Raw genomic sequence first — 19,573 nt, forward strand, 5'->3', positions numbered from 1 at the left:
CTTATTTCACATGTAATCAGTGTCCAAGTGAATGAGAATTTCCCTCCTTATCCTAGAGTAGGGTTAGGAAGCACTGGGAATCCTTGGCCGGTGAATAAAAACGAACCTCACAGTAGGTGAATGCTGCAATGTAAAATCAGAGAGTCGTGCAGCACAGACACAGGACCTTCAGCCCATCATATCCATGCTAATCTACACTAGTCTCATTTACCGCCTCTAGGTCTGTATATTCTATGACTTCTTTGTTCAAATGCCATTCTAAATGCCTCTCATACACAGCAATTGTATCTGATTCCACACCTTCTATGGGAGCACATTACAGATATCAACCATACTCTGTGGGGGGTGGGGGGGAATTCAGATCCCCTTTATATCTCCTTCCTCTCACTGCATACACAGTCCTCTTGTTCTTGATGCTCCTCCCATGGGAAGTCTCTGTAATGTTTTGATCCCTGGCCTCTGTAGTTTTACCGTAGCCCTTTAATGTCACTGATTTTCAGGTTTACCTGGTCTGCACCACATCAGACGTCTCTGTGTAAGATCACCTCCAATCTGAAACTTTCAATGCTTCCTGAATTTTCCTGCTCCTCACACTTTCCAGGACTCCAGGATCAGGGTTGAACAGGAGCCCACAGTGGCAGGGCTCTTGTACTTTCCTGTGACTTCACACGTTACCATCGCACAACAGGCCATCAATTAGCCAGAGATAAAGCCCAGCACTACACCCAGGTATAACTTAAACACCTGAGGCTGTCAGGGGCAATGACCATGTCTCCTGTGTCCTGGTTGGCTCCCTGAGAAAATTCCGAACACCCTGGCCAAATACACTTTTTACGAGTGGAGGAACCTGTCTTTAAAGAACACCCTTGGCACTTCACTGCAGCATAAACCACAGCAAAATATCACTCCCAGCTGCTAATAATCAAGCTGATGAACAAGAGCTTATTTGGGACATGTGTTTTTGTGTGTGTGTGTGTGTGTGTGTGTGTGTGTGTGTGTATGTGAGAGAGAAAGAATGTGAGAGTGTGAGGGGGTGTGAGAGAGTGTGCGTGACAGTGCAAGAGAATGAAATGGGGGGCAAGGGGGGCAAGATGGAGGGGGCAAGGGGGCGAGAGGGGATTTGTAGAGGGAGGAAATTTGTGTGGGGGATAGAGTGCGCACATGTGTGAGAGAGTGAGGGGGGCAACGGAGCAGGAGGGAGAAGGGGAATAAGACAGAGTATAAGAGGGAGATTAAGAGAGGGAGAGTAAGAGAGCAAGAGAAAAAGAGGGAAAGAGAATGAGAGAGATTTCCTGAATCTTCAGTTTCATATTTATTTGCATTTTTTTTTACTACCATTTCCCTTCATTGGCCAGATATGTTTTCAAGTTCAGAGACAAAAAAAGCTTGGTGGAATCTGGAACAAAAGAGAACGCTACAAGCATATAGGAGAGAGATTAAAAATTTGGCTGAGTGTTGCCAAAGCAACAAGCTTTTACTCAATGTCAGCAAGACCAAGGAGCTGATCATTGACTTCAGGAGAAAGAAACTGGAGGTCCATAAGCCTCTCCCATCGGGGGAAATCATAGGTGGAGAGGGTCAGCAACTTTAATTTCTTGGTGTTATCATTTAGGAGAACCTGTCGACCCCCACCATCCAGGTCATGCTCTCTCCTCACTGTTGCCATCACAAAGGTGGTACAGGAGCTTCAGGACTCACAGCACCAGGTTCAGGAGCAGTTACTGCCCCACAGCTATTGGGCCTTCAAAAAAGGGGATAACTTCATTCAACATCACTTGTCCCATCATTGAAATGTTCCCACAATCTATGGACTCACTTTCAAAGACTCTTCATCTCACGTTCTCGATATTTATTGTTTATTTATTTATATTATTATTTCTATCTTTTTATATTGCACAATTGTCTTTTGCACACTGGTTGAAAGCTCAAGTTGGAGTGGTCTTTCAATGATTCTATTATGGTTATTATTCTTATGCCCACAAGAAAGTACATATCAGGGTTCTATGTGGTGACTTATACAGTATGTACTTTGAAACTCAATGCTCTTGAGACAAAAGATGCAAACTGACACTTCAAAATGTGATGCTGCATCCAGTTAGATGAGCATTTGAATTGTCATGGCACAGAAGACATAGTTGGAGTGCTGGTAGATGGGATTTGATGTAGATAGCCACTTGATTATTTGCATGTTGTGCCAAAGGTCCTGTCCTGTTCAGTATGGCTGTACTGTCCAAAACAACTGTTAATTCTATCCCTGATAATTATTTTGGGAATTTTTCCCACCACTAAAGTTAAATGGAGCAACAATCTGCAGGAGGAACTCAGAGGGTCGAATGGCAACTGTAGGGCAAAGGACTGTTGATATTTCGGGTCAAAACCCTGCACCAGAATTGTTCTGTTTTATTTTTATTTTATTTAGAGATACAGGCCCTTCTGGCCCAATGAGCCTGATTTGGCCAATTACACCCATGTGACCAATTAACCTACTAACCCATACGTCTTTGGAGGTTATCACGGGGAGGATGTACAAACACCCTGTGTGTGTGTGTGCCAGATTTGAACCTGGGTTGCTGATGCTGTAAGTGCTACACCAACAGCTATGCTACCATGCTATGTCTGTTGCTCCAAATCCAGCAACCGTGCAGACTCATGTCTCTAAGATTAAACTTATCGCTTTGCAATTGCTGGGTTTATTGCTACATGCTTTTTTAGCGCAAATAACATTTGTAGTGTTCCATCCATGAGAACCCCCCCCCCCAAGAACGTAGAAATATTGGGAATATTACAATAACACTCTTCCTTGCTTCTCTCAGCAACCAAGGATCACTCCTTCTAGGCTAGAATATTTATTCATGCTTGGACACCTACAATCCTCACATCAACTTTTAGCCCACCCAAAGTCTTCACTGAACCTTCCCTTCCTGAGACTCCAGCAGCACCCTCTTTCTCAGTGAAGGCTGATGTAAAGAACCTCAGCCATAGTTGCAGCCTCCCTGAATAAATTTCCTCCCTGGCCTGTGCTCAGCCAATCTTTCATTTGCAACCTATTTCATAGAAGGTGGTGCATCTTTGAGATTCACTGCGTATGCTTGTGCAGGTGCGTGTGTGTGTGTGTGTGGTGGGGAGAGTTGTTGGTTTAAGGTACTTAAAGATACATTTTCCAAAGATCGGGAATTGTGGACAAAGGTGGACTGGCAACAGAACAGCTGAGGCCTGGGGCAGATCAGCCATGAGTGATCGCAGTAACTGGTAGGACTGCCTTGAAGGGCTGAATGGTCTTTTTATTCCTATTTTACTCTTGTGTAATTTTTCTCCACATTCCTCGTCAGTCAGTATTTTCTCAGTTTCTCCATTTTTATTTCCAGTTTCATACTCCCCTGATTTTCTCTGATCAGCCAGTGCTTCCCGTGTCTTAAGCTGTCTTAAGTCCTTTTCTCTGCTCAGATTTACTTTTTATCTATTTAGTCATCTAGAGAGCTCTAACTTCTCTCCCCAGTCCCTTATGGGAATATCGACTGTAGCCAAAACATCTAAAGAGTAAGGAGAAAAGCACAAAGATGTCAATAAGGCAATAATGATAAATGGAAAATCAAAACATTTATATGGGTATGAAAAATGCTTCCATGTCATCAGTGAAAGATCTGCCTGCTAAGCTTCTGTTCCAGTTTATCTAGCCAGAATCATTCACATTTAAATGGAAATGACATTTCTACAACTACCCATTTTTACCCTGGAGTGCTTAAAATCTTTTCCCATAGACTTTCTATACCCCGTGATAGGATCTCTGTTTTCTATGGTCCCTGCTGATAATTGTTCCACTCACATCTGCAAGTCTTTCTTTTCCCAGACAATCCAGCCCCAGAATGCAGAAATAATCCAATCAATTCCCTAATACCAACGTCAAAGGGGCCCTTGAATAGTTTTGTGACCAAGATGTTGTGGAGTAATACATTGAACACCAAGATCTATAAGCATCAAAGCAATCAGTACATCAGAAGGGACTGAGTCTTTATATATGGATAAGCCTTGGCTATCCTTTCAGGTGCCTAAAAGCTCTTCAACTTCATGTGCTCTTGAATTGTGCCTGAGTGATAAACTAGGTCAAAGCAGAAGGAGACAGGTTTGATGAGATCACCACTGACCACCAGCCTCTGTGTGTGTCCGGCTCCATCACAGTACCCTGTTCCAATCGAATAATCTCTTGCTTATAGAGTTGGTCATCTGGAGATCTCAGAGTCTTCTAATGAGATAGCAGGTCACTTGGTGCAGCACATCTATGCCCACCAAGATAACTGTCCACGCTTGTCCCATATGTCTGCAATTGGCCTATATCCTCCTAACTTTTACATCCATGCACCTGTCTAAATGCCTTTTAAACTTTCTAACTGTACCCACCTCTACCTCTTCCTCTGGCAGATCATTCCACATATCCAGCACACTTTGTGTGAAAAAGCTTTGTATGCACTAGGCTAACTTACCCTAGATCCCATGAGAACTAGACTTCCAGACAGCCTACCCTGTGGGACCTTATTGAAGGCTTTGCTAAAGTCCACATAGATAATCTATAGTAGAGGTTAGCATAATACTATTACAGTGTTCAACCTGGCTTCAACCCCACTGCTGTCTGTATGGAGTTTATATGACAACCCCCCATGACCATGTGGGTTTCCTCTGGGTGCTTCGCTTTCCTCCCATGCTCTGGAAAGGCTCTGAAAATAAAAAAATAAACAAACAACCTCTACTGCCCTCATCAATCTTCATCATCTCCTCAAAAAACTCAATCCGATTAGTAAGACATGATCTCCCATGCCTAGAGCCATGCTGACCATCCCTCATCATGTCTTGTACTGTATTTCCAAATGCTGGTAGCTCCTCTGCCTCAGAATATCCTCTACAAACTTACGCACCATTGATGACCAGCTTAGTTAGTTCTCTGGCCTGCCCTTGCTCTTAACACCTCTTGCCTGCTATGTGCATATGCTGCCACTCACTTTTCATGTAGTCTAGATCGGCCACAGCTAACATCTCCGCCTCCAGCTCGTCAGTCGGTATCTTTTGGAACTTGGCCTCATTGACGGTGGTCTGGCTCCCGATCCGGCGCCGCTCCTTCAGGTCATAACTGCTACGATGAGCTAGTGGTGTCTTCAGCAGCACTCGGTTCTCCTCCAGCAGACTGGGAGCACTGACTGTGGCTGCCCTGAAAACATGCAATTGAGGGAGCAACTTCAAAGTTCAAAGCAGATTTATTATTAAAGTATGTATTTGTTACCATGTACTACCTTGAGATTCATAGATTTGCAGGCATTTAAAGGATAAGAAATATAATAGAAGCTACAAATAGAAAGACTGACAACCAATGTGCAAAAGGGAAAATTACCAAATAAAAAAATAATAGTGAGAACATAAATTGGAAAGAATCTTTAAAATTGAGCCTGTAGGTTGCAGAATCAGTTCAGAACTGTGGTGAGTGAAGTTATCCACATCGGTTTCAGGAACCTGATGGTTACAGGGTAATAACTGTTCCTGAACCTGGTGGTGTGCCATGTAAGGCTTTTGTACCTCCTGCCTGATGGTAGAGAGAAGAGGGCATGGCCTGGATGGTGGGGGGTCTTTTTTGTGGAAGAGCTCCATGTACTATAAATGTACTCAATGGTGCAGAAGGCTTTGCCTGTGATGGACAGGGCTGTATTCACCACTTTCTGGTCACTCCTGCCTGACCCAGAGAGCCATTCCCACCTGAACAAGCCTTAGGGTCTTCAAACTGACTTGGTGACTCTACCCCAAAACTACCACCCTGCAGGACAGGGGCAGGGACACGATATGCTCCATCAAACACCACACTAACTTAAACTAGACAGCTATTCCTCCTTTGTCACTGGTTTAAAGCTGAGCCATTCTCCTCCCTATCACAAATAAAATAAAATTACAATGTCAGGTTGTCCTGAACTTAGGACCAACTTCTTTAAGCAAAGGATGGTACCCAAATAGAGCAAGCTGCCAGAGAAAGTACAATTCCAACATTTAAAATACAATTGGATAAGCACAAGGATAGGAGGGGGTATATGAACTGATCTGTATGAACAATATGTACAAGTCTTTCACTGTACAATGGCACATGTGACAATAATAAACCAATTTACCAATTTCACAGATATGGACTAAACATGAACAAATGGGACAAGATTAGATGGGCAGGGACTTGGGACTGAGGGGCCTCTTTCTGTGCTATGTTACTCCATGACTCTAAGGTCAAGGCTTCATCTAATTTCAGTTTCATCAAAGGATTTAACGGGATAGATATGTCCCTCCTTGTGGTAGGGGGCAGACACAGCGTCATTAAATGTAATCTCTTAATAGTGTGGCTAGGATTTGAACAGGCCGAAGTAGACTTCAAGCTACAATGGTGCGGCCAGCAGTGGTGAAACCTCACAGTTCTAGTGAGCTGAGTCTAATACTGACCTAGAGTGCTCCAGAAAGTGGAATGATTGAGGACAGACTTAGCAGAGATAAGGCAAGTTAGGGCAGATAGTAGGAAACCTTCCCCCACAGCAGGGGTGTCTAAAACTACAAGGCATAGGTTTATAGTACAGGTAAAAGGTTTGGGGGGAACCTTGGGGGTGGAACTCTTTTCTCTGGGGGAGGGGGTTAGTGGGGTTGGACCCTGGAATGCACTGCCAGAGGGGTTGGTGGAGGCAGAGACTTACACAGTGTTCAAGAAATGTTTTGGCAAACACTGGATTTGCCAAGATATGGAAGTGACAGACCAGGTGCTGACAACTGGGATTAGTATAAAGGAGCACTCAATGCTCGGCATGGACTTAACGGGTGGAAGAGTCTGGTTTCAGTGCCATGTGACTCGATAGGGTGAATGTGAGAATAATAGAGGATGGAGGAGAAGGTTAGTCACAGTGAATTGTCAGAGAGGTTCCATGGGGAGGGACTGAGGAGCAAGGGAATGGGTTAGACGGATAACCAGAGGGAGAGGGATAAACAGAAGGATTTAGATTGGCACATGAACAGGAGAGACACGGACCATGTGCAGGCAGATTGGATTAGTTTAAATTTGCATCATGCTCAAACAGTACAGTGCAAAAGTCAGGCATATATATGTAGCCAGAGCACCTAAGACTTTTGCACAGTACTGTAGTAATTTTATGTATTGCACCATACTGCTGCCACAAAAAAAACACAACTTTCATGACATGTGGGTGATGGTAAACCCGATTCTGACATTGGGTCTCTATTTTGGACTGAAAGTGGGAAGGGAGCAGGGTGAGGGGAATCATGGTTGGGAAAAGGGGAAGGGAAGAGGGGAAGGAGTGAGAAACACCAAAGGAGACATTCTGTAATGATCAATAAATCAATTGTTTGGAATCAAATAACCTTGCCTGATGTATCACAGCTGGGTGTGTCTGCACCAGTGCCATGCCCCATCCCAGCACTCCTTCTCTAATCACATGTCCTACACCCCCTCTTGCAGCACTCTACCCTCGCCATTACCAACATCCTTTGTTCCCACCAGATTTACAAACTTGCTCTCCAGTCCACGTTGACAAATACAGTACTGTGCAAAAGTCTTAGGCACATACAGTATATATAGCTAGGGTACTTAAGACTTTTGCACAGTACTGTACATAGCGTGCATGTGTGTGTGTGTGTGTGTGTGTGTGTGTATGCGTGTGCCTGCTAGACTGGAGGAGGTTTACAGAGAGGGAGGAGTGAGCAGAGTGGGGTCAGCAAGATGCCAAACCTCCCAGCCAAGCCGGGTCAGCAGGCTCTGAGCTGACTGTCTGCCCCTCTTCCAAGGATGCACCCATGCATGATGTTCCTGGGCAGGAAGCAGGTGGTGTCCGTTGGCTCTCCAGAAGCATTCTGCAACTGGTGGGGCTTCAGGAGCTTTGCAAGAAATTGCTCATTGGGATGTAAATATGTAAAATAAACCTTTTAAACAACAACAGGTATCGGATAGTTAGTCGGGGCAAGGGTAGTGGAGGTCGAGGTGACCATGAAATGTAGGCAAGAGGAACCCCAATGCTGTAGACTCCACAAGAGGAAACCTCAACATGCTCAGGGAACAGCAACGGTCCATGAAGTTAAATGATTCAGACAGGCAGGGGCAAGAGAGAAATCCTCTGGATAAAGGAATGCTTTTATCAGGCTGGAGGGCAGCAAGCCCTGGGGAGAGGGAGGCATTGATTGAAAAAAAAGAGATGGTTCCACTGTGAACTGCTGCTGGCCTGGACAAACCCACCGAACAGGTTGAGCACAGCCAAAGCCCAGCCTTCCACCCACACCCAGCCAGAGAGATAAATGGCTGCTCCACCCCCACCCCCACTCTCTAGATCAAGGACTGACAAGCAGAGCTGGGAATTACCAACACAAAGCTGAATGCAACTGCAGGTACATACGTCGCAAAGCAGATTGTGTGTGGGTACCACCAACTTTCAAACTGAAAGTTTGTGGGAGAGGGAGGGCACCACACCTGGAACAGGAACAAGGGCAAGTGAAGAGGGGTTGCAGGGGTGAGGAAGGAATTAATGGGGGAGAGGATTCAGGGAAGAGAGGGGTTTGGATAAATGCTCTCAATGTTTCGGACACACAAGAGATTGCTGATGCTGAAACCTGGATCAACATCAACAATTCCTTTCTTCCCACAAATCTACTTAACCTGCTCAGTTCCTACAGCAGTTTGCTTGTTACATTCAGTGATTCATCTGATTGTCGGAGACCTTTTCTGCCCTTTGCACATAGCCCTCCTTCCAAATATTCCTGAATCACAACAATTTGACTGAACTTCCCTCTGCCCACAACGACAGTGTGTTCCAGACCACAGCAACTCGCTGTGTGGTATCATTTCACCTCCTGGCTCCCACCCTCATTGATGTCTTGGTCATACTGCCAGATGCCCGCAGCCTCCTCTGGTCCTGTCACCACCACACCCTCATTCAAATCAGCCTCTTAACTGGGTCACCGGTACGGGCACCTTGGAAGAAATGCTTCTCCTGGCAGTAGGACATGCAGGTCCACACCCAGTGCTCTTGACTCCAAAGCTGGAGGTCAGGAACTGATGTGCAGTCTCATTGGCTGAGAGTCCACACACTCAGCAGGACTCTGGGGTCACTAAGAACAGCAAGAAAAGCAAGGGTCATCTCGCTGCACCAGGATGCAGTCTGGAATGGAGGGTTGCAGTTTTGTGGAAATTAGACTGGGTGGGATTGTTCTCACTGCAGTGAAGGAGGCTGAGGGGTTTAGAGATTTATAAGTTTAGAAGGGCACAGAGAGGGTAGATAGCCACAGGCTTTTTCCAAGGGTAGGGGAGTTTAAACCTGGTGGGCATTAGTTTAAGGTGAGGGGGAGAAGTTAAAAGGGGATCTGAAGGACAAGTTTTTCATATAGATGTTGGTAAACAGTCTGTATGCTTTGCATGTCAGATTGTGCAGGTTTGTATTTTGGTGTGCAGGATGTGCTACACAGATTGTCTGTCTCCACAGGTCAGCATGATGGGACTAAGGCAGGGATATAGAATTCTACAGCACTGAGGTAGGCCCTTTGGCCCAACTTGTCCATGCCTACCTAGCTACACAAATCTCATTATCCTGTGTTTGGCATATATCCTTCCATTCCTTTCCAATGGACGCATCCTTTCAAATGTATTTTATATATTGTAACTATACCGACCCCTGTCACTTCCTCTGACAGCTTTTTCCATATACACAGAACCCCATGATTTTCTGCTAAACTGAACAAATGCCCAAGTAAATTCAAACAAATCCTTCTGCCTACACAATGTCTGTATCCCACCATTTCCTGTGTATTTATGTGTGCATGTAAGAGCCTCTTAAGCACCTACATATTTACCTCTACCACCCTGGCCTCCAATTCCAGGCATTCATCACTCTGTGTTAAAAAAAAATTGTTCCGCATATTTCCTTTAAACTTTCCCCTTCATCTTAAATGTATGCCCTCGAATACTAGATGTTTCAACCTTGAGAAAAAGATACCAGCTGTCTATCTGTGTCTCATAATTTTATAATCTTCTATCAAATCTCTCCCTCAACCTCTGTTGCTCCAGAGAAAACAATCCCACCTCAGTTTTGTGCTGTTCCTGAAGGGTTCAGGTGTTGGTACTGGTGCCTTAATCAGAACAAGGGACAGCACTGAGCATGGGCTGAGCTTACCTGAGTGCAATGCGCTCACTGCTCTTCCTGAGCTGACTGCTCTGGATGTCTGCTTCAGGCTCTTTGTGTGGGGCTGGAATGTCCTGCTGCTTCCGGTTACCATCCAGTGTGTTCAGCAAAGCTGCATTAACTTCTAGTTCCTCGTCAGGCATGAAGAACTGGAGTAGGTAAGGACAGAGATATCAAATATTTAGATCATAAGACATGGGCAGCAAAATTAGGCTATTTGGCCCAACGGGCCTATTTTGCCATTCCATTGTGGCTAATTTATTACCCCTCTCAACCCCTCTCTTCTGCCTTCTCCTACCTTCCTGCTAATCAAGAAACTATCAACCTCTGCTTCAAACATACCCAATTACTTGGCCTCCATAGCTGTCTGTGGCAATGAATTTCACACATTCACCACCCACTGGCTAAAGAAATCTTCCCCCATCTGTTTTAAAAGGATAACTCTCTATTCTGAGCCTGTGCCCTCTCGTCCTAGAATTCTCCACTATAGGAAGCATCCTCTCCATATCTGCTCTATCTAGGCCTTTTAATATTCAATAGATTTCAATGAGATCCCCTCCTCATTCTTCTAAACTCCAGTGAGTACAGGCCCAGTACCAAACGTTCTTCATATGATAACCCTTTTATTCCCGGGACCATTCTTGTTAACCTCCTCTGGACACTCTTCAGTGCCAGCACATCTTTGACAAAGAGCACAAAACTGCTCACAATACTCCAAGAGTGGTCTTACCAATGGCTTACAAATACTCAGCATTACATCCTTGCTTTCCTATTATAGACCTCTTGAAATGAATGCTAACGTTGCATTTAGCTTCCTTACCACTTACTCAACCTGCAAGTTAACCTTTAGGGAATCCTGCAGGACGACTCCCAAGTCCCTTTGTACCTCTGATTTCTGAATTTTCCTCCATATTCCATCAACCCAAGTGTATGATTATACACTTCCCTACAATATATTCCATCTGCCACTTCTTTGTTCAATCTCCTAATCTGTCTAAATCCTGCAGATTCCCTGCTTCCTCAATTTATCTTTGTATCATCTGCAAACTTGGTCATAAAGCCATCAATTCCATAATCCAAATCATTGATATATATCGTGAAATGAGCAGACCCAACACCAACCTCTGTGGATCACCAGTAGTCACCAGCAGCCAATCAGAAAAAAAAAACCCTTTATTCCCACTCTTTGTTTCCTGACAGTCAGCCAATCTTCTAACGATGCGAGGACCTTTCCTGTTATACCACGGGCTCTCATACTGTTTAGTAGCCTCATGTGTGGCACCGTTCAAAAACCTTCTGAAAATCCAAGTAAACAACATCCACTGACTCCTCTGTCTATCCTGCCTTTTATTTTCTCAAAGAATTCCAACAGATTTGTCAGGAAAGAGAAAGAGAGCAGGAGAGGTCGAGCACGGGGTGGGGGAAGGGTTACAGTGTAAAAGCAGCACTGGGGTGTGGAGTGAGATACAACCCGTTTCTGTGCTGTAAGACCCTCAATTAGATTAGATCAAGAACAGAAATGATAGCTGCAGGGTGCACTGCACACCTTCAGACTGAGGTTATGCATTAGACAAAAGAACTTGCCTCAGGTGCCAGAAAGGAGAATTGGTTGGTACTTAGCAGATGCTTGTCAAAAGTAGACAGCTGGCTGGAGACAATCTGCCAGGCATTGCTAGACAGTTTGAGGAGATACTTCTTAACATCCTTCAGCAAAAACTTAGCAAAGGGAGTTTAACGTAAGGAAGTCTGAGATGACTGATATACGCACCTCAGTAAAAGAACTAAAAAGTAGATTATCTAAATGGAGAGATAACGCAAATGAGTGTAAATTAGAGAAGTCAAGGTGCTTGAATCACAAAAGTTTAACAGTCACGTCCAACAAATGGTCAAGGAAGCAAACATCAGGTTTCTTCATATGGAAATGCACTGGAGTTTGTATCGTGAGGTTTTGTTGCAGCTGTGTGGAGCTTTGGGTTCCTTATAAGGATATCCTCTTACAAGGATAAAGTAATATAATGTACTGAAAAGAAATTTACTAGGATATTCACTAGCTTATACAAGGGGGAATAATTTTAAGGTGATTGGAGGAGAATATAGTGGGGGATGTCAGATGTAATTTCTTTACATAGAGAGTGGTGGGTGCATGTATTGCCTTGTCGGGGTGGTTGCAGAGACAGGTTAAACTTTGGAGACATTTAAATTTTTTCTTTCATTCATAGACAAGGGCTTGTGCTGCGCTGTAATGTTCTAAGACAGAAGACTGTGGATATTACTTATGGCCTCTCAGGTGGTAACAGTAATGTGCCAGATGAGTGCTGACCAATAACAAAGCAACTTTAAGGAGCAAGGTGAGAGAGATACAACAGCAAGACAAGCAGACAGCATCTTACCTGAAGTTATAGATCATCCCAGAGGGCTGCAAAATGGCTAGATGGAAGATAAGTTGTGGTCTTATCAGACAGTTCAGAATGGGAACGGGACTGAGAATTAAAGTGAGGGTAACAGGAATCTCAGCATCACCCCAGTGGTCTGAGCGTAAGTGAAATGCAAAACTGCTGATTTAATCATCCCACTGCTGTCCTTTCTCACCCTGTCTTTTTAAAATGCCTCACTCACAATTCACAATCATGCTCATGATCACCTGATCTGTAGTAACTTATCTCTCTCCACTCCTCCCCTAAATGGAGGGTCTCAAGCCAAAAAGTCAGCTCTTTATTTTCCTTGACAAATGCTATCTGACTCTCCGGCGCTTCTTGGTTGCTAGAGATTTCCGCTCTTGCAGTCTCTTGTGCCCTGCCCCCACCCCCGGATCTGCTTTTAAACTGTGACTCCACTACTCTCCTAACAGCTCTGAGGAGGGTTCCAGACCTGAAACACTGACCTACTTTTCTTTCCTCAGATACTGCCTGACCCCAGCGAGATCTTCCAGCTTTTCTGTTTTGGGTTCAGTATCCAGCGATATTCTTTTTTCAGGAGTGAAAACATTATTTACACCTACCCCAGCTGAAACCTGCGTTGTCACCCTCACCCAATCTTATCCCTACCTCTATGCAATATTAATCCCCTCAACCTTACTCCTCTTCCCACCCTGCCGCAGTGTCCTCAACCCCTACGTGCCATCACGAGGCTGAGGACCACCCTACCCTTCACTCCCTCTGACCTCACCTGAACATCTCCAGTGGCATGAGAGGGAATGGGGCCCTCCTTGGGTTCTTTCTTCTCCAGTGCGCCATCGCTTTGCTCATCCTCCTCATCCCCCTCCTCGATGGTGGGTGCACCAGTTGGAGAAGAGGCTGTCTTCTTGCTCTTCTTCTGGCTCCCTTTCTTCCTGCGGCCCTCTGATGGCAGGTGTGTGGAGAGGGGGTGGTGAGTGTGAAGTGAGGAGTGACGGTGGTCTGTTGTAGGTGAATAGACAGATTAATGTTAGCACAAGGGAATGCCCAGTCAGTGACACTCTCCCTGTAGGGATCACTGCAGTTGAATGCAGGCAGGACACTCCCAAAAGCAGCAACACAACAATGACCAGTCAAGGTCAAAGTTAACTTTATTGCCATCTGCACAAGTACATGTATGTATAGGTGCAATTAAAAACTTACTTGCAGCTGCATCACAGGCACATAGTATCTTATAAGCAGCATTCAGAAGAAAAGCATACATTAAACATAAACTACATACAATTTTTACAAGAAAGAATACAATTAGAACAACAAAAAAATAGTACAAGGTGATCAAAGTGCTCATAGTGTTGCTAAACTGATGGACATAATAATAACAATAATAATAAAACTTATTTTTAGAACATTTTCCATACCAACACTGTATTTCAAAGTGCTTTATAAAGGGACAAAGTACAAACAAGAAAATAAAGACAAATGATGTAAGTTAAAAGCAAGGTTAAATAAATAGGTTTGGAGCTGGCATTTAAAAGTGTCAACTGAGTCCGCGTCTCTTATAGTTTTAGGTATTGAGTTCCACCGTTTAGGAGCATAGTTCAAAAAAAGTTGACCTGCCAATTACCTTTTGAGAGCTTCATGATTCAGGATTACTTATTTGGGATAGACCAGTGGTTCACAAAGTGGGCGATATTCTCCTTCCTGGGAGCACTGGGAGTTTCTATGGGGCAATAAAGATAAAGGGAGCAGTGGGAGGGGGTGTGCTCGGTAGCAAGGGGGGCAGCTGAGGGATTACAGGTTTAACTGAAGTGAATTATTATAAGTATTTGATCCTCAGTAGCTCATAATTGATTACAAGGATCATGTAACCTCATCTCCAGCTAACCCACCGTTCTCTTAGACTTTGCTCAAAGGACATTGTAGTTGTTGAAAATAATGTTTTCTGCTTTGGCTTATCATGAGAAATCTAGACTGAATAAATAGTGTTATTTCCAGGCCTGGCCTATGCATTATTGCTGAATTTGCTCTGCAGTTGGACGAGTCAGCGATTTCAGACAATGGATTTTTGCTTCTTGGTTATGTTCGCTTCATAAAAGATGAAAGCATGGCTCAAGAGTTTATTTGCAAGGGGACTACAGATGCGAAGGGGGAATCAATATTTTGGGTTGTCGAGCAATTTGTCGAAGAGAAGGACATTCCGCTCACCAAGGTTCTTGCTTGTGCAACAGATGGGGCACCACCAATGACACAATGCCACCATGGGGCGATTACTTTCTTGAAAAAAAGCTGTACCTAACATATTTACCATTCACTACGTAATTCACAGACAACATTTTGTCACAGAAATACTAAGTAATCATCTGTACACATCATTAAGTACTGTTTATCACAGCAGTAAATAAAATCAAGTCCCATGCTCATAATTCTTGACTATTTCGAGAGCTTTGGATTGAGAATGACGATCAGTTTCAAAGCGTGCTGTTGCACACAGAAGACAGATGATTCTCAAATGGAAACTGCCTGAAAGCCTCTTATGTGATTTTTGAAACTGTGATAACATTCTTTGAAGACTCAATTCAGTAATCAACTCAAAAATATTAGGTATGACTTTGCTTATTTTTCCAGAATCATTCATGAAGTTTAAAGAAATTAATCTTCAATTGCAAGGAAATTATGTGAATCTTCTCAAAGTCAAATCAGTTGTCCCCACCTTTCTGTTCAAGTTAATTCTATTTAAGTGCAACATTGGCTGTCATGACCTTTTCTAATTTCTGAGCCTATCTGAGTCGGAATAGAAGGAATACCAGATGATAATCTTCAAGTATACCCTCCCCATCTGGGTGAGCTGCATATAGATGTGTCAAAGAGATCTTCTCTTGATCCAAAAGCCAGATTGGGTAATAAATCTATTCCTGAACATTTGTAATGAGGATTTAACAAGAAGGATCGAAGAAGAACTAATCTCACTACAAAACGACTGAGCTGAACCAAGATTCAAAATGCCTTGTGGAAAGAAATCTCTGAATGTTATTCTGCACTGTGGAAAAAGGTCAAGATGGTCTTTATCATCTTTCCAGCATCATACTTTGTGGAGCGCAGTTTCAATGCAGTCGTTCAACATTTTTTCAAAGCAATGGAACACTGCAAATTACTGAATGTGGGGACCTGAGTTCCTTCTGAGTGACTTCCAGCCTGATGTTGAGAAGCTGATATTGTTGTGCTAAGCCTATTCATCTCATTGACAGGTTTAAAAAAAAGTCCTGAATAGTTGGGACTACTAATATACACCCTAAAATTAGTCATAGAGTCATAGAGAAGTACAGCCAGAAACAGGCCATTTGGCCCACCTGATCCACACTGAACCATTTAAACTGCCTAGATCCATGAAACTGCAACTGACCATAGCCATCCATATCTCTATTATCCATGTACCTATCCAAGTATTGAGCTCGCATGCACCGCTTCTGTTGGCACCTTGTTCCACACTTTCACAACCCTCTGAGTGAAGTTTCCTTTCATGTTCCCCTTCAACTTTTTACCTTTCAACCTTAACTCATGACCTCTAGTTGTAGTCCCACAAAACCTCAGTGGAAAATGCCTGCTTGCATTTACCTTATCTATTTTAAAATCTGTCATGAGCCTTGTGGCCCATCAGGCCGGTATTTATGCTGGTTTCTATGGCGTGAAGCGATTGAGAGTACGAGACTCTCCCCAGATAGGACGCCAGTCTATCGCGAGGTTAACCCCCAGCATTTTTGCTGGTACCCATTCTCAGCTGGGTAGACTGGAGCATTGTGTGGTTAAATGCCTTGCTCAAGGACACACATACTGCCTCGGCTGAGGCTCGAACCAATGACCTTCAGATCGCTAGTCCAACACCCTAACCACTTTGGCATGCGCCACACACCTTATCTATACCCCTCATAATTTTGCATACCTCTACCAATCTCTTCTCAGTCTTCTACGTTCCAAAGAATAAAGTCCTAACCTATTCAATCTTTTCTTTTAATAACTCAGGTCCTCCAGTCCCAGCAACATCCTTGTAAATTTTCTGTGTACTCTTTCAACCTTATTTACATCTTTTCAGTAGGCAGGTAACCAAAACTGTACATAATACTCCAAATTAAGCCTCACCAACGCCTTCTGCAACTTCAATATTATATCCCATCTCCTGTAGTTAATACAACCAACACACACCAAAGTTGCTGGTGAACGCAGCAGGCCAGGCAGGATCTCTAGGAAGAGGTACAGTCGACGTTTCAGGCCGAGATCCTTCGTCAGGGCTAACTGAAGGAAGAGTGAGTAAGAGATCTCTTATTCACTCTTCCTTCAGTTAGTCCTGCCGAAGGGTCTCGGCCTGAAATGTCGACTGTACCTCTTCCTAGAGATGCTGCCTGGCCTGCTGCGTTCACCAGCAACTTTGATGTGTGTTGCTTGAATTTCCAGCATCTGCAGAATTCCTGTTGTTCCTGTAGTTAGTAATTTGATTTATGAAGGCCAATGTGCCAAATGCTTTTTTTATGATCCTATCTACCTGTGCCACCACTTTAAATGAATTATTGACCTGTATTCCCAGATCCCTTTGTTCTATCTGCACTCCTCAGTGTCCTACCATACACTGTGTAAGACCTATCCTGGTTGCTCCTAACAAACTACATCTCACACTTGTCTGCATTAAATTCCATATGCCATTTTTCAGCCCATTTTTCCAGCTGGTCCAAATCATACTGCAAGCTCCAACAGTCTTCCTCACTGTCCACTACACCCCTAATCTTTGTGACATTCACAAATTTGTTGATCCAGTTCACTACGTTATCATCCAGATCATTGATATAGATGACAAACAATAACAGACCAGGCACCAATCCCTGTAGCACTCCACTCCAGTCAGAGAGGCAACTATCTACTACCACTTTCTGGTTTCTCCCACAAAGCCTATGTGTAATCCAGTTTACTATCTCGTTTTAAACACTAAGTAGCCGAACGTTCCTGACCAACCTCCCACATGGAACTTTATCAAATGCCTTGCTGAAGTCCATATAGACAACATCCATTTTCATCAACTTTCCTGGTAACATCCTTGGAAAAACTCTATAAGATTAGCTAGAAATGATCTGCCATGCACAAATCGTTACTGACTATCCCTAAGCAGTCCCTGTCTATCCAAATATAGATCTGGTCTCTTAGAATACCTTCCAATAACTTTTCCACCACTGATGTCAGGCTCACCAGCCTATAACTTCCTGGCTTATTCTTAGAGCCTTTCTCAAACAGAAAAAACATTGGCTATCCTCCAGTCCTCTGGTCCCTCACCTGTCACTAAGGATAATTTAAATATCTCTGCCCATGGTTCCTGCAATTTCTGCACTTACCTCCCATGTAGTCCAAGGACTCCATAGGCTCGGGGGATTTGTCCACCCGATTTGCCTCAAGACAGCAAACACCTCCTCCTCTGTAATCAGTATAGGGTCCATGACCTCGCTGCTGTTTTGCCTCACTTTTATAGACTGTGTCCACCTCCCGAGTAAATACAGATGCAAAAAGGTCCATTTAAGATCTCCCAAAACTCTTTTGACTCCACACGTAGATTACCATTCTGATCTATCAGAAGACCAATTCTGTCCCTTGCAATCCTTGCAATAGATCTTACCGGCTAAGGATGGATTTCTTACCACTGTGAATGAATTAGTGATACAAATCAGCTTTTTAGCTTTTAATCCACAATTGCTCTGGTTTCTCTGGGTTCAAATCTCAGAATGATTAGGACTAGGCAAGTTAGGTAAGAGGTAACAGTACTTTAGGGAAGCTGCACTGTTTTATAAGAAGAAGGGGATATCATTTGGAGTTACATTGGTTGGGATATATGGTAAACACTTTAACTAGTAACAAAAAGCTCCAATCTCCAGTGCAGTCTGGATCTGCACCTGTGAAATCCTGAATGACCAGCTCAATTGAAACACTACATAAACCCACAGACTCACACTCAAAATCTGCTTCATCAAAGGTGCGCCGCACTTCATCCACGTTCCGACTTGATGCATCATGAAGGAGGTCATCAAATCTCTCAACGCCCCAGGTTTTGTTCAGATCATCCTCCTCATCATCCTCAATCCTAAGGGGTGTTGCAGCAAGTGCATCCTGTTCAGTCTGCAGAGGAACAAGTCAAGTCAAGTCAAATTTATTTATAAAGCACATTTAAAAACAACCCATGTTGACCAAAGTGCTGTACAGACCATAACAGGTAGCTAAAATCACAAATACAAGAAACACAGATATAAACAACAAGGCACACAGCTTATAGGCACAAAATAAACAACACGAGCCGAGCCACAAGCCAAAAATCAGCCACATCAGAAAGATTCAAACACCAGTGAATAAAGGTAAGTTTTGAGCCTGAATTTTAAAAGAGTCAATGGAAGGGGCAAATCTGATGGGGGGGGGAATGCTGTCCCACAGTCTAGGGCAGTGGTCCCCAACCTCCGGGCCGTGAAGAATGCAGCGGTGCAGCGGTAGCCAGAACGCACCCAGCACATCTTTAAGGAAAAAGCCAAAGTAAACAAGCTAATTAATTAGATGCCGCCTGGCACGTAAATGTCGGCCCAGATCAGAGGCGACGCAATCGACAATCGTCTCTGATCTGGGCCGACATTAACGTGCCGGGCAGCACCTAATTAATTAGCTTGTTTATATCGTCTTTTTTCTTAAAGATGTGCTGGATGCGCTCCGGCTACTGCTGCACTGCTGCATTTTTCACGGCCCGGAGGTTGGGGACCACTGGTCTAGGGGCTACAACAGCAAAGGCGTGGTCACCCAGGAACTTATATTTAGATCATGGGACAGCCAGGAGCCCCAAATCAGCCGACCTGAGGGGCCTGGAAGTAGAATAAGGGGTTAGAAGGTCTGTGATATAGGAGGGGGCTAGCCCATTTAGGGCGTTATAAACAAACAGGAGAACCTTAAAATCAATTCTAAACCGTACTGGTAGCCTTCTGG

General features: G+C 43.9%; 1 protein-coding gene across 3 annotated transcripts in view; it reads right to left on the reverse strand.

Annotated features, from left to right (window-relative positions):
* The window catches only part of LOC140197168 (anion exchange protein 2-like), a 252,556-nt gene that overhangs the window by 51,013 nt on the left and 181,970 nt on the right, over positions 1-19,573 (reverse strand). For all 3 annotated transcript variants that reach the window (XM_072257058.1, XM_072257069.1, XM_072257080.1), the window contains 4 exons: positions 18,562-18,727; positions 13,353-13,582; positions 10,179-10,336; positions 4,992-5,197 (listed from right to left, as the gene is read on the reverse strand). In XM_072257058.1, the coding sequence (XP_072113159.1) occupies positions 4,992-5,197; positions 10,179-10,336; positions 13,353-13,582; positions 18,562-18,727 (760 nt within the window). The remainder of the gene's footprint in view (positions 1-4,991; positions 5,198-10,178; positions 10,337-13,352; positions 13,583-18,561; positions 18,728-19,573) is intronic.

The sequence above is a fragment of the Mobula birostris genome, chromosome 1 (genome assembly GCF_030028105.1).
Source record: "Mobula birostris isolate sMobBir1 chromosome 1, sMobBir1.hap1, whole genome shotgun sequence".
In the NCBI taxonomy this organism is placed as follows: Eukaryota; Metazoa; Chordata; class Chondrichthyes; order Myliobatiformes; family Myliobatidae; genus Mobula; species Mobula birostris.